This window comes from Puma concolor, chromosome A2, assembly GCF_028749965.1.
Source record: "Puma concolor isolate L17-30 chromosome A2, mPumCon1.1.hap2, whole genome shotgun sequence".
In the NCBI taxonomy this organism is placed as follows: domain Eukaryota; kingdom Metazoa; phylum Chordata; class Mammalia; order Carnivora; family Felidae; genus Puma; species Puma concolor.
Window position 1 is genome coordinate 15,394,739 of NC_141668.1, and position 21,673 is coordinate 15,416,411.

At 45.9% G+C, this 21,673-nt stretch overlaps 1 protein-coding gene across 4 annotated transcripts in view; it reads left to right on the forward strand.

Moving 5' to 3' along the window:
• Positions 1 to 21,673, forward strand: part of HIPK2 (homeodomain interacting protein kinase 2) — a 190,394-nt gene that overhangs the window by 138,303 nt on the left and 30,418 nt on the right. For 2 of the 4 annotated variants that reach the window (XM_086688795.1, XM_086688810.1), the window contains exons 8-12: positions 3,040 to 3,247; positions 4,203 to 4,324; positions 14,367 to 14,509; positions 17,208 to 17,387; positions 19,812 to 20,093. In XM_086688795.1, coding sequence (XP_086544921.1) covers positions 3,040 to 3,247; positions 4,203 to 4,324; positions 14,367 to 14,509; positions 17,208 to 17,387; positions 19,812 to 20,093 — 935 coding nt within the window. The remainder of the gene's footprint in view (positions 1 to 3,039; positions 3,248 to 4,202; positions 4,325 to 14,366; positions 14,510 to 17,207; positions 17,388 to 19,811; positions 20,094 to 21,673) is intronic. The other 2 variants (XM_086688803.1, XM_086688816.1) reach the window with 1 other exon arrangement.

Genomic DNA, 21,673 nt, shown 5'->3' on the forward strand with positions numbered 1-21,673 from the left:
GAATAACATAAAGTCTCCTGCTATAATCCGTTTATGCCTGACACGTGCCTGGTAAAGAATTCTAGCACTGGAAGGGACACTGGCGGTCACCCCATTCGGGTCTCTCCCCCTGTCCCCACACTGCTGGGTCCACATGATCTCCTTTCAGGACAGATAAAAGCTGTCCTTTCTCCAAGTCACAGGGAAAATCAATTCATCAGTCTGTCACCAGAATCCCAGCAGCTGGAATCAGAAGGGACCAGGAGAGTAAGGCTTTTTTCTCACAGATACCCAACTTTTTGAAAAAATTAGCAGAACCCCACACTTAACATGCTGTTTAAAATAGGGGTAACATACTTACTGGAAATACTTAGTGGTTGAATAATTTCCAAATCCTAGTCTGGGCTGCCTCTGCTATTTAAGACACTTTTACTTTTATTCCCAAATTCCAGTCTTATCACTTCCCCCAAAGAAGTAACTGCCCCTAGATTTTTCCAGCCTTGGTATCCGTCTGCAGTGGCCACAACACTCCCGTGTGTGTGTGTGTGTGTGTGTGTGCGCGCGCGCGCGCACGCGTGCGTGTGTGTGTGTGTGTGTGTGTGTGTGTTCTAGAGGAGGAGAGGAGTGTATATGTTCTAATCCCGAAGTATGAATACCTCCGCCTGGCCATCCACTCACTTCTCTGTCACTGAAAAGGCACCAACCCCAGCTTCCAGCCTCTTCTCCCTCACGTCCCCCCTCTCCTAGGCATCCCTCTCTCCCCCACCTAAACTCCAGGAGAGGCCACGTGGAATGTGCCACCTTCGGGACCACTGGTGTCCTTAAAGCTCTCCTTAGAGAGAAGAGCTTGTGCTCTCTAGGACCTGGAGTCCAAAGAAACAAACAGTCCCGCCCAGTGCCTGGCCCTGCACTCAGGCTAAGGTGTCCACAGCCAGACATATGCGCGCCTTGACAAAATACCACCACAGTTTTGTCCTTCAGCACCAGAACCCCATCATGTCAGCTGGCAGATTGGTTAATATTATAAAGAAGTTCATCTAAATTGACGGTGTCAGGGAGGGTTTCAGTGTGGAGCACACGGGCCCCAGGCGAGGCCTTGAAGCAAGCACAGAGGCTTGGAGAGAATGTGCTGGGAGGATTTGTGTGAGTCTGCAGGGCCTGTGCTCTCCGGCTGGTGCCATGAGCACAGAAAGCAGAGGGAGGTAAATTTGGAAGGGAAGGTTGGCCAAACCATGGGTAAGGAGTGCCAGACCCAAACGCGCATATAGTGTTTATTAGACAGTAATTGGAGATTTGAGGGCAGAGGTGACAACATGCACAAAGTAGTCTTTTGGAAAGAATGTTCTAGCCTCAGTGCCCAAGAAGAACTGGAAGGGAGAAAGTGGAGGCCAGAACTTCACTGAGCAGAGCCCAGCCACCAGGGGAGAAACCCTGAGAGTCAGGTTCCAGGGACGATTGGAAGAAGGCAGGCGTAGGGGAGACAGAAGAGTCGAGGACCCGCGTTGGGGACCTGGAGGGTGCCGGTCCCCAAAGAGGGAAGCTCGGGGCACAAGCCGGCAGTGGGAAATGGGGACAGGGCGAGGCTCCAGGAGAGGTTCTCTGGGCAGAGAACAGAGAGGAAACAGTAAGAGAACATAGACGCCGGCCTACACATGGTACGCACAACCCAGAAGCCCAAAACCCACTCTTTGTGGCAATTTGTATTCTAAAACCCAAACGTGTGTGCTACATAATTTAGTGATTACTTTCAAGCAAATTAATTTGCTTAACACTAAAATTGGGCATAAAACCTAGGTACAAAAAAAAACAAAAACAAAAAAACACATAAACTGAGTAGCCTTTGTATCAAATCTGACATGTGTACGTACCCTTCTTAAAACTCTACTTCCGTACTTGTCCAGGATGCCTTGTGGCTCTTTCCTCCTCGTCCATAACCTCTAGTGGCAAAACCTGTGTTAGGCAATGTTGAATTCGATGACCCCGGTAACCTCCACCTATCTTGCTGCAGGATCCGTGTGAAGAAGCTAGAAAATTCCCAATTTAGAGCCGATTTTTCTTCTGTGGCCTTGCTTTCCATGGAAGTTCATTCTCAAGTGAGGTCTCTTTCCGAAAGAGGCAGGAGAAAGAAAGCACATGATTTCAGAATCCATTTAACCCTCTCCATTTAAGTTCCCCTGAGCCATCGGCGTCTTTCCTCTCTGGCCTCCAGCCTACGAAGCTGAACCAGCGTAAGAAGGCCCCAAACTCCAATGAGAAACCCCAGGATCGGTGTGTCCCTCTCCCTGGCTGGCTGTTAATGTAGCGCGTTTATTTGCAGTAACCTGTTCCGCAGCCATCTGAGGGTATCTGTGAACAGTGCTCGCCTCAGACCTGAGCGGGGAAGGCCCCCTTCCGAGGCCCACTTCAGCCTCCCTCCATGTCTGTGTGCTTCCGTGCCAAGCTCTGGGTACCCAGGACGCTGTGCCCGCAGAGGCCTCCTCCTGGCTCTGCCTCCCAAGTGTGGACAGCACCGCAGGCCCCAGGGAAGGGGTGTGTGGACAGAGCTTAGAGGTGTGGGCTGGCAGGCCCATATACGTGCACCGAGAGCCCCCCAAGTCATGGGACACAGCTGGGTCAGGAAGAGAAGGCAGTCGGGGTGAGCAGCAGCCAAGGGATCCAAGAGTCCTAAACTCAAACCCGGCCTTCCAGGTTGTTGAAAGGTAGAAGGGCAGAACATGAACGGTTTCTGGCCTGATTTTTAACTTTGCAGTTTGTAGACTTACGGCACGCAAGCTTCCGTTTGCACTCTGGTCCAGGCCCCACACAGGTTAGGCATTGGCCCGAGTATAAGCACCAAAGGGGATGCTGAGGTGAATGTGGCTGCAGGTGCCTGCTTTTCCCTGAGCCTTCAACTGTGTTTCCACTCCCCTCTGTTTTTGCTTTTTTGGCTCTTGGTTTTTGTTTATTTGTTTACTCCTCTTTGAGTTCATTTATTTGATTTAGACTCGCGTCTCCCAACATGCCACGTCCCTCATTTTTTATTTTTGTTTATTTTTTGTTCAATCCCCATCATTCCTTTAGGCTCCCACCTCCACCAGTGCCACTATTTCCTTAGCCAATCCCGAAGTCTCCATACTAAACTACCAATCTGCACTCTACCAGCCCTCAGCGGCGTCCATGGCTGCAGTGGCCCAGCGGAGCCTGCCCCTGCAGACGGGAACAGCCCAGATCTGTGCCCGGCCTGACCCCTTCCAGCAAGCTCTCATCGTGTGTCCGCCCGGCTTCCAAGGTAAGGCTGAGCAGACCCGGCCCCTCACCTGCTCCTTCCTGTTCCACCTCCAGGGAACCGGCGCCCACGCCTTTCTTTCACGCCCACCTCCCTGGACTAAGGCTGAGGCCAAGGCCCTCTTCATTTCCGAGAGAGCACTGGCATTGCTGAACGTCAGGGCCCCTCTCCTACTCTGGCCAGCCTAGAAACAATAGGACTTAGGCTTCAGCAGCAAGTTGTTTTTCTCCCCACCTGCTGGTGTTTTTGTCCCAGGCCAGCTGTCTGTAAATACCCACGTTGTCTGTGTTCTTCTTGTTAGGCTGATGTCAGCTTGTATTTCCTCCAGTGAAATGTCCTCGGGGCTTGCCACTCTCTGACAGCCAACTGGGTCCAGTTCTCACGAAGAATATGAATCTGTCCAAAAAGGACCTCCCACGCCTGTCCCCCAAATGATTCTTTAGCCATGTACCTCAACACTCTTCTCCTGAAAGTTCTAAGAACCAGCCAGGGTTGACTGTGTACGAGGTCTCGGGGTCTACGGAAAGCTCCGTATCTTTTCCCAAATGTGACACCCTGTGGCTTGAGCCTGTGTGTGGATGCTCAGTTCCAGACAGAGGGCTTCCAGTGGATTCACGGGCTATTCCCCGACACCCCTGCTTTGACATACACCAGTGTATTTTCATGTCAGAAGCTGTCTTTCTGGTGTAATTTGTCAGCATAACCGTTCCATCTTTGGCTTTACAGACTCCTTAATTTGACCTCTTAGTCTCCGAAAACATTCCAAGTTGGTTTCTGTGGCTTTAACATTTTTAAGTTGGAAACTGAAGGGGAGACTTGCAAAGGACCAGGTGATACCTGGCGGGGACTGGTGCAAAGGGGAGATGGGAGCGGACGTAGCTGGCTAGGAAGGTTCTCCGCGTCCGGCTGTTTCCAGCCGCTCACCAACCCCTCTCTCCCTTGCCGCTGTCCGGAACAGGGCTGCAGGCCTCTCCCTCTAAGCACGCTGGCTATTCCGTGCGAATGGAGAATGCGGTTCCCCTCGTCACTCAAGCCCCGGGAGCACAGCCCCTTCAGATCCAACCAGGTCTGCTGGCCCAGGTAATTCCTTCTTTATTATTACTGGTATTGCCATTATCCCTGTTAATGTTGTTCACAAAAGAGATATATCTCTGCTAATTCCCTCCGTGGTAATGAGTTAGGTGCTTGGACTCATTAGAAGATACCAGTAATATTCTGAATGATCCCTCGGTGAATCACCTCCCTATGTTATCTTGCTTATAATTCCAAGAAGAAATTTAGACATAGGGAGAGTCTGGGGAAATTATTATTAACTATTGTGGCTTTATAATGCAAATGAATATGGAAGACATAGGTTTTAATCCTAACTCTACTAATAACTGTGTGACCTCAGGCAAGTCAGTTAACATTTCTTTGCCTCAAATTTCTTTCTTACCAGATAGAAATGATTTTATTTTTAGAGCCAAAAGGAGCCTTGGAGATGTATCTCCTTATTTTATAGGGAGTTGCAAAACCAGGATCACAGAAGCTGTGAGCTGGAACCTTCCTTATCTGTTCACAGAGGTACTCCAATGGTGGAGGGGGAGCACAAGAGTTGAAAGTGGTTGGAAATGCGTAAAGCGTTGTGGAAGTTTAAGGTAACGTAGGGATGCAGTGATAACAGTAATCGATCCTTAATGGCACTTGAACAAATACATCATCATCATGCCAGACACTCTGTTAACTGTTTAATTGATTTAATCCCCACAACAGCACGATAAGTAAGGCATTTGTCTCCAGTTGACAAATACGGAGAGCAGGCACAATCAGTGGCTCAGAGTCCCCCAGCAAATAGGTGCCAGAACCAGGACACGAACCCTGGAGGTCGGATGCTGGCATCTGTATTTAGCCACCGTGCCACATTGCCCCCATACTTTCATTTCTATCACTGGGCGTCAAGGACAGCCTAACCTACATGTTGTCCGTTTAGAAGCACGTTTATTTTTAAATAAGGTAGGTTCCCAAAGCCTTCTCTCAGAGTGTTCCTACGGACACTTGACTTACGGTATCTTTTGTTGAATAGAAGTTTTTGGTTTGGGGGCACCTGGGTGGCTCAGTCGGTGAAGCCTCTGACTTGTTGGTTTCGGCTCAGTTTGTGACCTCACGGTTCATGAGTTCAAGCCCCACATCAGGCTCTGCGCTGACAGCACGGAGCCTGCTTGGGATTCTCTCTCTCCCTCTCTCTGCCTCTCCCCTGCTCACTCATATGCACTCTCTCTCTCTCAAAATAAATAAACTTTATTTAAAAAAAAAGAAGTTTTGGGGGTGCCTGGGTGGCTCAGTTAGTTGAGCGTCCGACTTCAGCTCAGGTCATGATCTCGCAGTCTGTGAGTTCAAGCCCCACGTCAGGCTCTGTGCTGACAGCTCAGAGCCTGGAGCCTGCTTTGGATTCTGTGTCTCCCTCTCTCTCTGTCCCTCTCCTGCTCATGCTCTGTCTCTCAAAAATAAACGAACATTTAAAAAAAAGTTTTTGGTTTTAATTTTAACGTAGTGAAACTGCACAGGTCTGTTTGGGCTCTCTTTTCCACTGGCCTTCCTCATCCTGCCGTCTTAACTGTGATAACTAACACCTGTCTTGCTGTCTGATTGGGAAAGCCTTGTTCCTGTTTCGTTTTTCAAAAGTCCCCTGTCTGTCCTTGTCCCTTCACTTTTCATATGAATTTAAACATCACTGTTACAAACAAAACAGTCATTGGCTCAGAGTCGCACAGCAATTAGCCAACTGTCTTCTCTTTTTTCTTTTCTCTTTTTTTAGCAATTATCTTTTCAAAACAGAAAACCCTGATGTGCATTTACTAGACTGGGGCTAAATCTATATTTACTTTAGGAAAAGCTGACATCCTTATGGCATTAAGTCATTTCAGGCACAAACACGGCATAACTGTATATGTTATCTTTCACTCTTTTTATTAAAGTTTTCTTCTGTTAGAACAGTTCCTAAATATCTTACAGGTTTTGCTATTAATAATTTTATTGATTTTATTTTCCGAGTATTTGGTTTTGGTTTATAGGACTAAAACTGATTTTGGTCTACTGAGTTTGTTATCTGGAAGTCCTTCTAAACTCTGATTAGTTATGATTGTTTCTGGGAATTCCCTTGGATTTCTTCTGTGGACCATCTTACTAGCTTTGTTTCTTCCTTTACACTCCTTATTCTGCTGTGCTGCTAGCACCTCAAAACAATGATCACTAACAGTGTTGACACTGGACATCCTTAATTGGTCCCTGACTTTACAGGAAATTCTTCTAGCTATTTGCCATATTTGGTCTGCTATCGATATTGGGTGGAGACAGCTTTCCCAAGCTTGCTAATCTTTTAATGAATATTGAGTTATGTCACACGTTCTTTCTGCATCTGTTAAAATACTTGTGTCTTTTGTTCATTAATCTATTAATGTGACACGTTACATTAATAGGTTCTTAATGTTAAACTATCCTTATATTTCCAAGATGAGCTTTAATCATGTTCGTTTGATATGCTTGTATGCTTTCCAGTATTGGGCTGTTTGTAAATATGTGGTTAGTGTTTTTATTTCTATGTTCAGAAGTGAGAAATGGCATATAATTTCTCTTTCTTATAGAATCCTTATCTAACTTGAGCATTGAGGTTACCCCGTCTCATAAAGTGTCTTGGATATTATTAACCTCTTTTTCTGTTTCCTGGAACAGCTTATTTAAGGTTGATATTAACCATTCTTCATCTCTGTTCTTAAATGCAAATTGACTCCACAGTGACCACTAACACCAGCTTCTGGTGGCACACCAAATTTTGTTGCTGAAAATTTATAAACAGAGAATCTTCTGTACTTAAAGCAAGCCTTTTCTTCCCTCTCTCACTGGTCCTCATGGCTTCTTTTTGCTCGCACGGTTTCGTAGTAGGGAGTTCAGAAAAAGCCGAGAAAGATCAAGAGAAGGAACCATAGGTTCACTCTGGGGGCAGCATAGCTTGTTCGTACTTTATCTGAGTGGCAGAAACCCAGACCAGGCTCCCAGTGCTCCTCCTCTGTGAGCCAAAACCTAGAGAACTCACATGTACTTACAGATCTTTTTTCGTTGGCGCACTTAACCCCGGTAAGCCAGAAATCATTTCTGAAAGAAACAATAATTAGCATTCTTATTAGCTAACCTCAGCTTTCTCCGTTGTTCAGTTTGGTGCAAACCAACAGGCTCAGCATTTCTGAATTTGTTTGTGTTTTAATCATAGCAGGGAAGAGCTTTGCTTTTTTGCCCACTTGAAAAAGAGTCCCTAGAGTGCTGTAAATCTCCAAGCGGGCTTAACCCAAAGCTGTAATTCAGAGCGGGAATAAAAATTACATGTGCAAAGATCTTAGTCCCTGCAGTGTTTATAACGGGGAGCTGCTGGAAGCAGTTTGAATGTCCATCAGTAGGAGATTTGTTAAATAAATGGATGTGTACACAAAATGGAACGCCACGTAGCCATTAAAAAGGACACGGAACACCAATGCGCCCCCACATGCAAAGATTTCTTGTATTAGGTGAAAACAACTTCCTGCCCTATCCAGGATCACGTTGTGTCTTTCTGTCGGTTGGTTGCTTTTTCTTTCTCTGTTTGTCACTTAATCCATGCCAGTGTGTTAGTGTAAAGGGGGAGCTCTCTCCTAGGTATTTTTAAATATCCCTTCAAAGGACAAAAGTAAGCTAACTTATAAAACTAGTATGGTGGCTATAAAAAAGCAATAACTAAACATTTAAACTAGTGCCTTCATTTTTCTCTGGGTAAATTTCTAGGTATCAGGCAGAGGCACCCCAAATATTATTCTTTACTTTAAACATAGCTGAAAAGTGGGCATCATTCTTTTTACAGATATTTAAACCTTAGGAGCGCCTGAGTGGCTCAGTTGGTTAAGAGTCCGACTTCGGCTCAGGTCATGATCTCCTGGGTCGTGAGTTCAAGCCCTGCGTCGGGCTCTGTTCTGACAGCTCGGAGCCTGGAGCCTGCTTCATATTCTGTGTTTCCTTCTCTCTCTGCCCCTCTCCTGCTCATGTTCTCTCTCTCTCTCTCTCTCTCTCTCTCTCTCTCTCCCCCTCTCTCTCTCAAAAATAAACAAACATTTAAAAAATATTAAAATATTTAAATCTTTTCAAGGTTTTTATTTGTGAAGGTTTAGGAACGGAGTCATTTGAATCCATCCCACGTTAGTTTTGTTTGCTTTGCTTTTTCCTCCCCACCTTCCAGTAGCACCCCATGTCCTTTGAAAGGAAGCAGTCTCTCCGGGGTTCCCCAAGGATGTGTGCGTGGGAGGCCGGAGTGAAATCACACCCTCTTGTTTACATGATACGGGAGTGATCTTTACCAACTGTCTTGCCAGTCCCAGCCTTGCTGGTACTACCCACAGGGGGCTGTCCCCTCTGTCGTCCCATGCCTGGGGCCTGCGCTCACACCTTGACCACCATCAGAGATTGTGGATAAGTGGATAAAGGCAGAGAGATGGAACATACAGCTCTTGATTGAGACAGTATTGAATTTAGCTCACTTTTCAAGTTGGCAGGATCCAAAACCCCCTTGGACTCGCAAGGCTGGAACAGAAATTCAGAGCGCCCCCAAGAGGTGGAGGTTTGCCATATCCTTCTAGACCCCAGCCTTTTGAAGGTCTATGCATGCTTCTAGTCCTAGCACCCGAATCCCTTTAAATGTCTCCCTGGAACTTTTTCAGCCGTCCAGATTACAAAACTTCAGTGCTTCTCATTCATTACCTCCTCTGGTAACATTTTCAGCAAGCAGTCCCTCCAGCCATTCTGTCTTGCTATCTGCTTCTGTCTTGCTTGGTGCCTGGGTTGTTAATGAATAAGGAACACTTTTTCATGTGACTTTTATGCCTTCACCACCAGCCCTGATCCTGAATAGAGCCATCGTTTCTGCGCATCCTCTCCATAAAGTAAGGTAGTACACTGGTGAGAACATGGGCTCAGAAATTTGATTGCCTGGAAGTCAGAGAAGCCAGTCCCACCGCTTACCAGCTACATAACTGTAGGGAACCTACTTTTGAATTTAACGTTTTTTTCAAATTAACACATGTACCTAATTTTTAAAGTGAAATGAAAAAAAAAAAGTGAAATGAGTCCACAGACTTCTAAGAAAATGGTAGTTGCCTGCTCTATCCCACCCCCAATTTCCACTTCCCCCAAATAATTTTTAAACTCTTTTGTTTTGTTTGTTCATAAAGTTTATTTATTTTGGGAGAGCGAGAGTGCTCAGGAGGGGCAGAAAGAGAGGGAGAGAGAATCCCAAGCAGGCTCTGCTCTGTCAGCACAGAGCCCGATGTGGAGCTTCAACTCGTGAACCATGAGATCATGCCTTGAGCTGAAACCAAGTGTCAGATGCTTAACTGACTGAGCCACCCAGGTGCCCCAAGTCTTTTATTTTGTTATTTAACTCCCATGTTTCTAAATAACGTGCTTAAACTGCTTTTTACTGATATTCCCATTTTGGGTATCAATGGACTTCCTACTATGGAAGATAAAGACTTAGCCCCCTAACCCACCCCAGCCCAACAGCACACACGCAGTCATGCTCTCTCTCTCTTGCTCGTTCTCTCTCTTCCTTTCCCCCATTCTTACCATGGAAGTTTCTTACTCCACCACTCTGCATTATTTACATACTTACTAGCATCAGTATTGTATAATATTCTCAGTTGAGCCTCACAGCATACTATGATTCTATTTCTTTTCCTAGACAACTTGTTTTTCCTGGGGTTGATGGCAGTTTCATTTTTTCATTTTGTTGGTTCCCTCTCTGTACATTTATATGCAACCCCAGATTCCTCCAGAGCCAGTCACGGTTTGGGTGTCTGATGCGTTGACGTGTTTCAGCTTATTGACAAGTTGTGTCTGTTGTTTTTTTCTCTTTCTGAGAACTTTTTAAGACTCTCCTTGTCCACAATGGTCTGAAATTTCATAATCTATATGCTTTCCCATGGGTGATTCTTTTTACATTGTTCTGAACACTGTTTTTGCCCTTTCAGTATGGAAGTTTTTATTTTTCCTTCGTTAATTTTTTCCCATCCATTTTCACTCCTTCTTTGTGAAATTCTTCATTGGGTGTTGGCACTCCTGAATTGATCTAATGATTTTCATGTATCTCCCCCCACTCCCCACCATTTTCTCTCTATATATTCTATCTGTGCTATCTTACCACAGTTGAGATTTTCTCAACTTTTTTTAAAACCTTCTATGGAAGGGCGCCTGCATGGTTCATTCAGTTAAGCATCTGACTCTTGATTTTGGCTCAGGCCATGATCTCACAGTTCGTGAGATTGAGCCCCATGTCGGGCTGTGAGCTGACAGGGTGGAGCCTGCTTGGGATTCTCTATCTCTCTCTCTGCCCCTCCCCTGCTCGCACACTCTATCTCTCTCAAAAATAAATAAACTTAAAAAAAAAAAAAAAAAAAACCTTCTATGGAATTAATTTGTTATAGTTCTCATTTCTAAGAATTCTTATTCTCTGAATACAGATATGGATATATAAATATATATTCCTATATATGACCTTGTTTCTCATATATATATATATATATATATATATATATATATATATATACATGATTGAAACAAAATAAACATTTTTTAAACTCTGTGTACAGTATAAATTTTCGGAAATTTTCTTCTGATTCCTACACTGTTTTTGTTTCCTCTGAGTTTCTTGTTTTGTCTTAGACTTTGATGTTAGAAGCTTCCTTTAATATCTGGTTATTGTTGGCTGTTCACTTGTATTTAAGACTGGAGCACTGGAAAGCTAATTTGAAAGCTGCAGAAGGGGCAGGACTGTTGAATGTGGTCTCTCTAGTCTGAGAGGGGTGAGCCCGTGATTGTCATTGGCAGACTCCCTACTCCTCACATGTGTTTGTAGTTCTTTATCTTGGACTTGTGGGTTTTCCTAGAGAGGATCTTCCTGCCTCCTGCTTTGGCGGGGAGTGGGGAGGGACGGTGTAAGCCTACATACCAGGGATCTGCAACCTGAGGGGTAAAGGAATCTCACGGTTTAATATGCAGACTTGACCTTAGATGCCCCAGTCTTCTGACTCCGTAATTGCCCTTCTGTTTCCCAGCTTCCAAAATTTTGCTAATGGTTATTGTCGTCCCTGTTGTCTCTGTCCTTACGGATCTCTGTATTATGTTTTTATTCCTTCACTATCACTTCAGTTGGGTTTAGAGAAGGAGTGCAATAAATGTGTATGTTTAATTTACTGCCTTTTTGGGTAGGTTATTTAGTTTCTGTGTAGTTCAGTTTATCCGTCTGAGAAATGGGAAAAAATAATAGTCCTTAGCTCACAGAACTGGTGTTAACATGAAGTGAGAAACCTACCTATGGTCTTAGCTCTGTGCTTGGCACCAAGAAGTATGGGCTGTAATCTTAAAAATGTATTACAAAGTAATAAGTTATAAACTGTACAAGCGTATACAAGTCATTATACAAGTATGAAATGTCATCTCAAATGAGTTGAATGTGTCCATCAGTGAAAGGGGTCAAAAACAGCCTTTACCCCGTCTCTTTCAGGTACAATGCTAACATCCATTTTAGGGGAGTGGGGGAAAAAATGTCCTTAACTTGTTATCAAAATTTATTATTTAAAAGTGACAGTCAAGGGGCGCCTGGGTGGCACAGTCGGTTAAGCGGCCGACTTCAGCCAGGTCACGATCTCGCGGTCCGTGAGTTCGAGCCCCGCGTCAGGCTCTGGGCTGATGGCTCAGAGCCTGGAGCCTGTTTCCGATTCTGTGTCTCCCTCTCTCTCTGCCCCTCCCCCGTTCATGCTCTGTCTCTCTCTGTCCCAAAAATAAATAAAACGTTGAAAAAAAAAATAAAAAAAATAAAAAATAAAAAATAAAAGTGACAGTCAAAACACATGCTTTTCCAGAAAGCTGAAAAGAGTTTCAAAGTTGTTTAAATGTTACTGCCAACGAAATTGTTATTCATTTAACTTTTTGAGCTTGTAACTGTTTTAATTGATCGATTAAATTATTTTTCTGCTGTGTCTGAATTCAGTAAGCTTGAAATATAGTTAACTATAATTAATTGCCTTGGTAGGATTGCTTCTTTCATCTTACAACAAACATTAAGCACTTTCTGTATGAACTGTTGTCCCTAAGCTTTTTGCCTGTATCAAAATAGATCAGTAAGCAAACAGGCAATGTAAAAAAGGTATGAGACCTCATGGGGCCTCCTCTGCACCATGAGAAGGATGGACCAGGTGAACCATCCACTCAGATCTAAAATGTGCTTCTGGGGCGCCTGGGTGGCTCAGTCGGTTGAGCGTCCGACTTCAGCTCAGGTCATGATCTCACAGTTCGTGGGTTCGAGCCCCGCATCAGGCTATGTGCTGATGGCTCAGAGCCTGGAGCCTGCTTCAGATCCTGTGTTTCCCTCTCTTTCTGCCCCTCCCCTGCTCACACTTTGTCTCACTCTGTTTCTCAAAAATAAATAAATGTAAAAAAAATTTTTTTAAATAAATAAAATAAAATGTGCTTTTATCATTTTTATGCACATCACTTTTTATAACGCTTTGACTCAAGTTTGTGATTCATTTCCAAGTGTGTGTTTGTACATATGAGCCAAAACACACATATTAAAGATGCAGCCTAGGGGCGCCTGGGTGGCTCAGTCGGTTGGGCGACCGACTTCGGCTCAGGTCATGATCTCACGGTCCGTGAGTTCGAGCCCCGCATCGGGCTCTGTGCTGACAGCTCAGAGCCTGGAGCCTGTTTCAGATTCTGTGTCTCCCTCTCTCTCTGACCCTCCCCCGTTTATGCTCTGTCCCTCTCTGTCTCAAAAATAAATAAATGTAAAAAAAAAAAATTTTTTTTTTAAATAAAAAAAAAAAGATGCAGCCTAAAAAAAAAGATACAGTTTGTGGAGCACTGTATTACATAAATCACCCAGTGTTAGCGATATCCAGCCCAGTGGAAAGAATGAGATATAACTGAAATCATACATCTTTAAATTCTTGACCTGCCCGAGATTTTACCTTAGTGGTGTTCCTTTCAGTGTCCAACTATGGACAACTGTGTTCAGTCTGAATCACTTGATAACCAAAGGCAAGCAGGGTAGTGATTGAGAATACAGAAAGCAGAGAACACCACATAGATCCCCCCCCCCGGCCCCCCCGCCACCGTGAATCTTTTCAAGAAAGAGTCAGGACGGTTCATTTTAGACTTCTTAGGAAAATCTTAATATTTATGTAGAATCAAGCTATGACCCTCCAACTACATCTCATTTTTGCTTTGAGGTAAGGTCAAGGTAATTCTCAATTAAGCTTATAGTCCCAGCTAAGAATTTTATTTCATGCTTGCTTGCTTGCTCTCAGATGTGGGCAAGTAGTAGATATTTGGTGATCTCAGAATTATGTTAACTTAGCGGTGCCTGGGTGGCTCAGTCAGTTGAGCATCTAAATCTTGATTTCTGCCTAGGTCATGATCCCAGGGTCATGGGATCGAGCCCCATGTTGGGCTCAACATGGAGCCCACTTGGGATTCATTCATTCATTCTCTCTCTCTCTCTCTCCTTCCCTTCCTCCCTCCCATGCTTGCACGCACGCACTCTCTCTCTCTTAAATAAATACATAGTTTTAATTAAAAGTAAAGAATTATGCTAACTTAGATTCAGAAGATAACACAACTTGGAGGTCTAGACTCTAATAAACAAATGGTAAAATAGTAAATAAAGGATATTAGATGGAAAACTTCTTGAGGGCAAAAAGTCACCCTTGTGTGGTCCAATTCAACTGTCTCAATCTCTTGCACATGGTTGCATGCCAGAACAAATCAATATGCGAACTTTTGGAAACTGTGAGCACTGTTCTTAGAGCAAATTATAAATAAGTCATTCCTCAACATGAATAAATGCCTTCCATATGACTCTTTGCCCATGTACTTATTATCTTCTAGGTAGTTCCCAGATGTGAGTTTTATCTCCCCTTACCTTAGTTTTTGAGGCCAAAGACCAGGTCTCCACTTTGACACCCATCACAGGGTCCAGAACAACCTGGGGCACAGAATAAGGGCTTGACTCATTATTGAGTGATTGTGTGATTAACAAACATGTTGATGGCCCATGTCCTCTGTTCTGCAGCAGGCCTGGCCAAGTGGGACCCAGCAAATCCTGCTTCCCCCAGCATGGCAGCAGCTGACCGGAGTGGCCACCCACACATCAGTGCAGCACGCGACTGTGATTCCCGAGACCATGGCAGGCACCCAGCAGTTGGCCGACTGGAGGTAAGCAGGAAAGCGCGTATGTCTGTGTCCACGGCTCACCCGGAGAGCTGCCGGACTGGCCTGCGTTGTGAATTCTCTGGTTTACAGGGAACTTTTGAAATTAAACAGAGTATTAGGTGGGATGCAACTACGGTGCAATGAGGGTGAATTTTTAAATAAATGTAAATCAGCTTCATTACTTTATGGTCACTTGTCATTTTCGACCCCAAATTCAGTTACATCATTTGATCGCCGGTGTGATCCAGGGACCCGCATCTGGATGGTTCTTGGTTTGTTTCTCAGAATTAAATTCCACTCCCGGAAAACAAAGATTTGTCGGCAGTGAAAGAATGCGGAAGAGAGTCCCTGAGGCTCCTACACGATTCTAGAAAGTGTTCTCAAGGTGTTTTGAGACATGGGCACACTGGAGTTGTATCTGCCCTCTCGGGGGAAAGCTGACAGAATGGGGTTTATTTGGAATGGTAAACTCTGGCATGTTTGCTGAACGTGCCTCTTCAGTTAATAGTCATAGCTGATAGATCAAAGTCCATTTTCCACAGACCCCAGAGGCACGTGCTGACAGCCACCAGCACACCAGAGCCCTGTATGTTTCCAGAACCCCACCCATCCCACTCACTGACTTCCTCACCAACACCTTGCTCTGTTGTTCTTATGGCCACTTTCCACTTTGTACTCTCCACCCACTCCGTCCCAACACCACCACTGTGCCCCCCGCACCGATGGCAGTCCCCAAGTTGTCTCCGGCTTCCCGTGGCCCTCTGGGCTCTCTCGTGCAGCTCGAACATCCGGCGTCTCTCCACCTTCCGACACTCTCCATACCGACCGTGGAGCCACCTTGCAATTTCTTTTTGGATCTAAGAGGCTGTTGTGAATGAAGAGCGCCTGGTAAAACGAGGCGTGGAGATAGAAGCCCCAGGTCAGGCCTCAAATGAAGCTTCCTCTATTCCTCCATTGAATTTTCTGACTAGTACAAACAAGAGAGGACGCAGGCTCTTTCCTGCAGCCCCACTCACTTCCCACCGACAACACCCACCAAGTCCACCCCCACTCATTGGAAGCACTTTCAAACAAGGTAAAACTGGGTTCAATTCTGGCTCTGCATGATCCGAGTGAGGCCTTTATGAGCCTCAGTTTCTTCTTCAATACTGTGGGCATAACAATGCCTACCTCCCAGAACTGCCGGGAGGTTTAAATGAAGATAAACTGCAAAGCGCTTGACCTGTATTTAACACATATTATACTAGCACCTGGTACGTGACAGGCAGTAAATAAATCTGTTATCTTCCCTTCCCCCATTTACGCTGGTTCATGCTCAGAGAGATTGCCTTCCCTCTCCAGCTCATTAGGAACAGTGACCGAGTGGAAAGCTATTTGACCAGTTGGTTTTTTCTCCCCCCCCCCCCCCCGCCTTTCTCCTAAAAGACCACACACATGCCGTGCTACTTTTTTCCTTTGTCTTTCAGCGTTTATAACTCATTTAACTTCAGCAAAACTCACTTACACAGATTTTCTCATTCCTCCTCCCTCCTCAGCTCTTACCTGGTTACCACAGAGAACACTTAACACTTTCTTTCCAATCTCTTCTCCATTTCACGTGTGGGCCAAAGAACATGCACAGTCATGTAAACAAAAGAGAGAGGTACGGATCCTAGACTTTCCTATCAAAGGAAAAAGAATGCCATGTCCGTAGAAGAAATAGCAACAACACAGTAAAGAAGCCATAACATCTGTTTCTAAATGTAAATGTCCAAGACTCTATCAAAATCTCTACACAAGTACCTACTTACTTCTTTTTCCTTATTCATCCTTTTCCCCAAGTTGCAAAGATGAATTTTGTAGTATTTTTAAAATTCAAATGAAGTCTCCTTTAACTTTTCATCTCATTGTGTGATAAATGGGCTTTGATGGGCAAGTCTCTGAATTAATCACCACCTGTAATATTTCGTTGGGAAAACAACCCTCCGAGCTCCATACAACCCAGATCGTAAGAACTTTGAAAGACAACCGGCTTTCAGGATAATGGCTGCCAGCAGTACTTCTGTCGATAGGTGTCTCGTATTAACTCTGACTTAGTACCAAGTTCCATTCACATCTCGTCAACCTTCAGTTAATCTAATTGTTCATTCAGCAAGCATGTCATTAACTGATCAGCTGCTACACGCCTGAGCATTGTGCTAGCCACGGAGAGAATTCAAAAGAACGTTAACACTTCCAAACAGCAGAAACCTACGACTCCTGGTTTCCAAAGCTGTTTTAACAGAAACGACAAATTCCTCGTTTGTAAAGTGGTATTACAGTATCCTACCTCACAGAATGCAAGAACCCATTTAAAAGCACTTGTAAATTCTAAAATAAAATGCACAGTGCAGTCATCTGTTTAGGGACTTTAAAAGGTAGAGGGGATGGTTATCTCCTCTCCGCTGAACCTGCGACTTGCCAATTCTTCCCCCTCGAAACGACCTCTTTCTCACTTACCCACAAATCGTGTTGCTGCCCACTCCTTCAGAACAGCACTTAAACTTCACCATACCTGGGAGACCTACCTGGTGAGCTCATCTCTTCAACAACTCCCTGAGCTAGTGAGAACCAACTTTTAGTTTTAATTTGGCTTTTAATCGGGGAGGAAGCTTTATCTTAAAAAGAAGCTCCATATTTATAAAATCAATAAAGAGCCTTGTTTCTCCCATCTCCCGCTCAGGAACACCCACGCTCACGGCAGCCATTACAATCCCATCATGCAGCAGCCTGCGCTATTGACTGGTCATGTGACCCTTCCAGCAGCCCAGCCCTTAAATGTAGGCGTGGCCCACGTGATGCGGCAGCAGCCAACCAGCACCACCTCCTCCCGGAAGAGTAAGCAGCACCAGTCCTCTGCAAGGTAGGTGGTGGGAGTTGCCCTTGAGGAGAAAAACTTCAGAAGATTGCAAGTTACAGAGATGTTTTTTAAGTTTTATCTATTTATTTTGAGAGAGAGAGAGAGAAAGCATAGAGCAGGGGAGGGGCAGAGAAAGGCAGAGACAGAATCCCAAGCAGGCTCCACAATGTCACCACAGAGCCCGATATGGGGCTCAAACTCACCAACCATGAGATCATGACCCAAGCCGAGACCAAGAATCGGACGCTTAACCGACTGAGCTACCCAGGCACCCCAAAATGTGCTTTCTTTGAAATCTGAGGTCTAAGGTAACTCATTTAGCTGCTTCCTGAATTATAAGCAATAACTTTGGTTAATCCTAGGCATTACCAGCAGAATAATCTTACTCATTCCCTTTCAATTCAGTCTCATCTCAATGAACTCTTAAAAATCAAGGCAGAGAAAAGGCCACATACTGCATGATCCCATTTATATGGCATTTTGGAAAGGCAAAAGCAGATCAGGAGTTGCCAGGGGCTACTGGGTGGGCGAGGAGGGGGATTGACAAGGAAAGAGCATGAGGGAACTTCCCAGGGTGATGAAAAAGTTCTCTGGGTTGGCAGAGGCAACATGTACATTTGTCAAAACTCATCAAACACTTACAAAGGGTGACTTTGTGTGTGTGTGTGTGTGTGTGTGTGTGTGTGTGTGTGTATAGTCAAAATTGTGTGGCTGCAGAATTGCTTCTACATCTTTCTCCAGCAGCACTGACTTTGGAGGCCCTTAATTGTTTCTTTGGAATAGGTTAATCAAGAGAAAGAAGTCCAGTACATAAAATGTCTAGTGAATTTTGGTTTTACTCCCTCATTTAACCAGGGGCCAGATATTAGGCCTATGTTTTTTGTTTTTTGTTTTTTTATTATTCTCCTCTGAAGATTAACCCAAGAGCTGACTTCCTTTGAGTTGTCATTCTTCTTCAAGATTCCTTATTTGGGTGTTTCTGACAACCCACAGAAATCCATCTCAGATCTGAGGCAGCTCCGTGACAATGCACCCAGGTCGTTATTAGACGGGGTGGCAATGGAGGCCACCGCCTCAGTCCTTTGCTCTGTCATGCCCAGCCATGTGGGTGGTCACACAGAATACCAGCCTGACCCTGTGCTGATCTTAGCACCCTCATGGCTCACCTTGGCAAGCGGGGGCAGTAAGAACTCTTAGCCTCCCAACCTGTTGACAAGCCCCTCCCTGTTGCCAAGTCACCACCCAGCTGGCTTTATGACGGCTTATTGCCAGTGCTTCTCAAGATCGGTATAATTATACTGAAAGTTTTGTATTTGCCTATTTTTAAGACCAATGCCTTAGGCAAAACAGAAGGCTCTCCCTTGTTGGGCGGTGCAGCCAGGCTCCCTTTCCTTTCAACAGTGCCAAGTGGAGCTATTTCAACTGCTGGGGTAGTGAAAACATAATCTCAAAATTGTAACAAAGCAAGCACTAACAAATGTATAGGTTTATGCTGACTACAAACAGTGGGCCAATGCTATCGGTAAAAGTTAGCGCCCACCCCCCAGAAAGGAACAAGCAACATATCTGACACCAGCTAGATAGAAAATTAAATAAATCTACAGAATTGTTTTCGTCTTCCTGCCTTTTAGCTAGAAAGTGCTAGAACCTGTAAGGACATACCAGGATCTTCAAAAGTTTCTTTGGCCTCTCACTGTACAGATACGACCGAGGTCGGCAAAGGTTGGTGGGTGGGGAAAAGATAAGGCATTGTTTCCCCAAAGTTACCAGGAACCACAGTTGCCAGTTTGTTAAGGAATTTCGAGTCGATCAAAAACTCCAGATTAAAAGGTCCCTGGTTAAGTACACCTTTTCCTCCTGCATCCTGCCCGGCTTTTCATTCCAGCTCAAACAGACGGGTAGACTTCCTAGGAGGCTGGTGTTTGCGTTTCGTGCATGGCAGAACAGCCATTAGCAAGGACACCAAAGCTTTATGTGGCAAATAACATTTCTTTCAACTCCCTTCAAAACAAGACCCAAGTACCCGACCAGAGAACCACCAGATGGAGCTCAGGAAGCCAGGCCTTGACCCCCCGAAGACGGGGCTGCAGTGGAGCAGACAGCCCTGAGGCCCAGGGCACTGCACCCGCCCCCACAGACCAGCCTGGTCCTTGAGCACGAGCTTAAAGCCCTGGCTGCTCCCTTTGTCCTGCTGGGAACAGGCACGTGGTCCCGAGAGCCAGAGCCCAGACAGGGCCATCTGTGTAGCAAGTAACCGAAAGAAAGAGCTTCAGGGGCAGCCGCTTCTGCAATTACAGAAGACACCCGAGTGCCCGAGCCTCCGACTCTTGAATGGAGATCGGGCAAGGCTGGTGTCTGTGGACCTCCTCGGGAGGAGCCGCGGGGCCCGGCCTTCCTCCGTGAGCGTGCGTGGCTTTGTCGTTACAGAAACGTCTCCACCTGTGAGGTGTCCTCCTCGCAGGCCATCAGCTCCCCTCAGCGGTCCAAGCGCGTCAAGGAGAACACGCCTCCGCGCTGCGCCCTGGTGCACAGCAGTCCCGCCTGCAGCTCCTCCGTCACGTGCGGGTGGGGCGACGGGGCGTCCAGCACCACCAGGGAGCGGCAGCGGCAGACGATCGTCATTCCCGACACCCCCAGCCCCACGGTCAGCGTCATCACCATCAGCAGCGACACAGACGAGGAGGAGGAACAGAAGCATGCGCCCACCAGGTGAGGCTGTGCCACCTTCGGACGCGCGGGAGGGAGCAGGGCGGGGGCGCGCCGGGTCCTCCGTGGGCCCGGGCCGCTGTCCATCGTCAGACGTGATGAGCTCTGGCTCCTGACCCCCAAGTTTTGGGCTTGTCGTGTCCTAGAGTCCTGAAGTGATGTCAAGGGACCATCAAACAGAGTTTCCATAATCGTTCAATGCCAAAACAATCCGGAGTCACTTTGGTCTCGAAAAATAGTTCTAGTCTCCATACATTTGGGCGACTTGAGACCAATTGTGCACAACGCCAGTGTATCTAAAGTCCTGTGTGAGCTTAAACATCTCTGCCTTGGGCTGTTGAATTTGTTCCCAGTTGGTCAGGATATTTCTCTAGCACCGCCTTGGCTCTCTCGGAATTCGAAATCATTGTCCAATTAATCAGAAATTTCTCTGTGTCTGATTAACCCATTCTTTCAAGCTGCCGGTTGGCTCTTCACCCAGAGAGCGTTACTGTTTATTCCAAAGTAGTAAGAACTCCTTTCATGCTCTGTATGCCTCCTGGGAAGGGGAAAGGAATATTTATTATATTTGCAAGACTATTAACCCTGGCACCAAAGCCTCTTTTCTACATTTTCCAGCCAGACTTCAGCAGGGTGCGGTTTGTACTTGGGCTGCCTGATGAGCCCCTGGAGCTAGCCCCTCCAGAACAGTTGGTCCCCTGGCCTTCTGCATCCCCAGGGGCCTCCGGGCCTCGTAGATCCCAAAGGCTCGCAACCCCAACTCCGACCCGCTGGCCTCTCCCGCTGGGACCAAGGGTCGGGGATGGGAGGAGGCCTGTCACCGCCGAGCCCAGCGCTTCTGGTCAGCACATACACCGCTCCCTGATGCGAAGCTTAACATTCACAATTCGGCCCCGGTTATTCATTCCTGATTGGTACAATGTAACTAATTAGTAATCACCAGTCTTCTTGATTAAATAATACATTCCCACACTTGAGATCATTACCAAATGTACAGATAGACTAATTAAAACAGTCTCACTATAGCTGTTCCAGTCCAGGCTCTCCCCTTCCTGTCTTCATAATGAACTCTATTTTGTTTTGTTATCTCATGATAGACCTAGTACATGTCCCATTCCAGTATCCTCCTTCCCCTCTTAACGTCTCAGCGTGGCCTTCAGTGTGTCTCAGAAGAGAATATAGTGGAACACTTCTGGGGCGGGGGAGGGGGGCACTGGGGGATGCCGTGGGGGGTGGGCTGCACTGGGGAGACCGGACGCAGTGTTTCACTCCCCACCTGCCTGTTCCGGGACTGGCCTTGGTTTCCCTTTTTGATAACAGCCCCCAAGTTGAGTCAATACTCTGTCCTCCCCAGCGCCTCGTGCCTCACAGCCCAGGAATGTCGTGGGCTCAGGTGGTCCCATCACAAAGAGAAAGGTTTTTCCCAGCCCGGAGCGGTCTGTCCACACGTTTATAGCATTGGCCATAAAACGGGCCAAGCAGCCCCCACACAGCCCTTTGCTACAACTGGGAAAAAGAAAAAGCAATTTAAAAATCTGACAATCAACTAGATTGGACTATCGTTTTTGAAGTATGAGATTCGA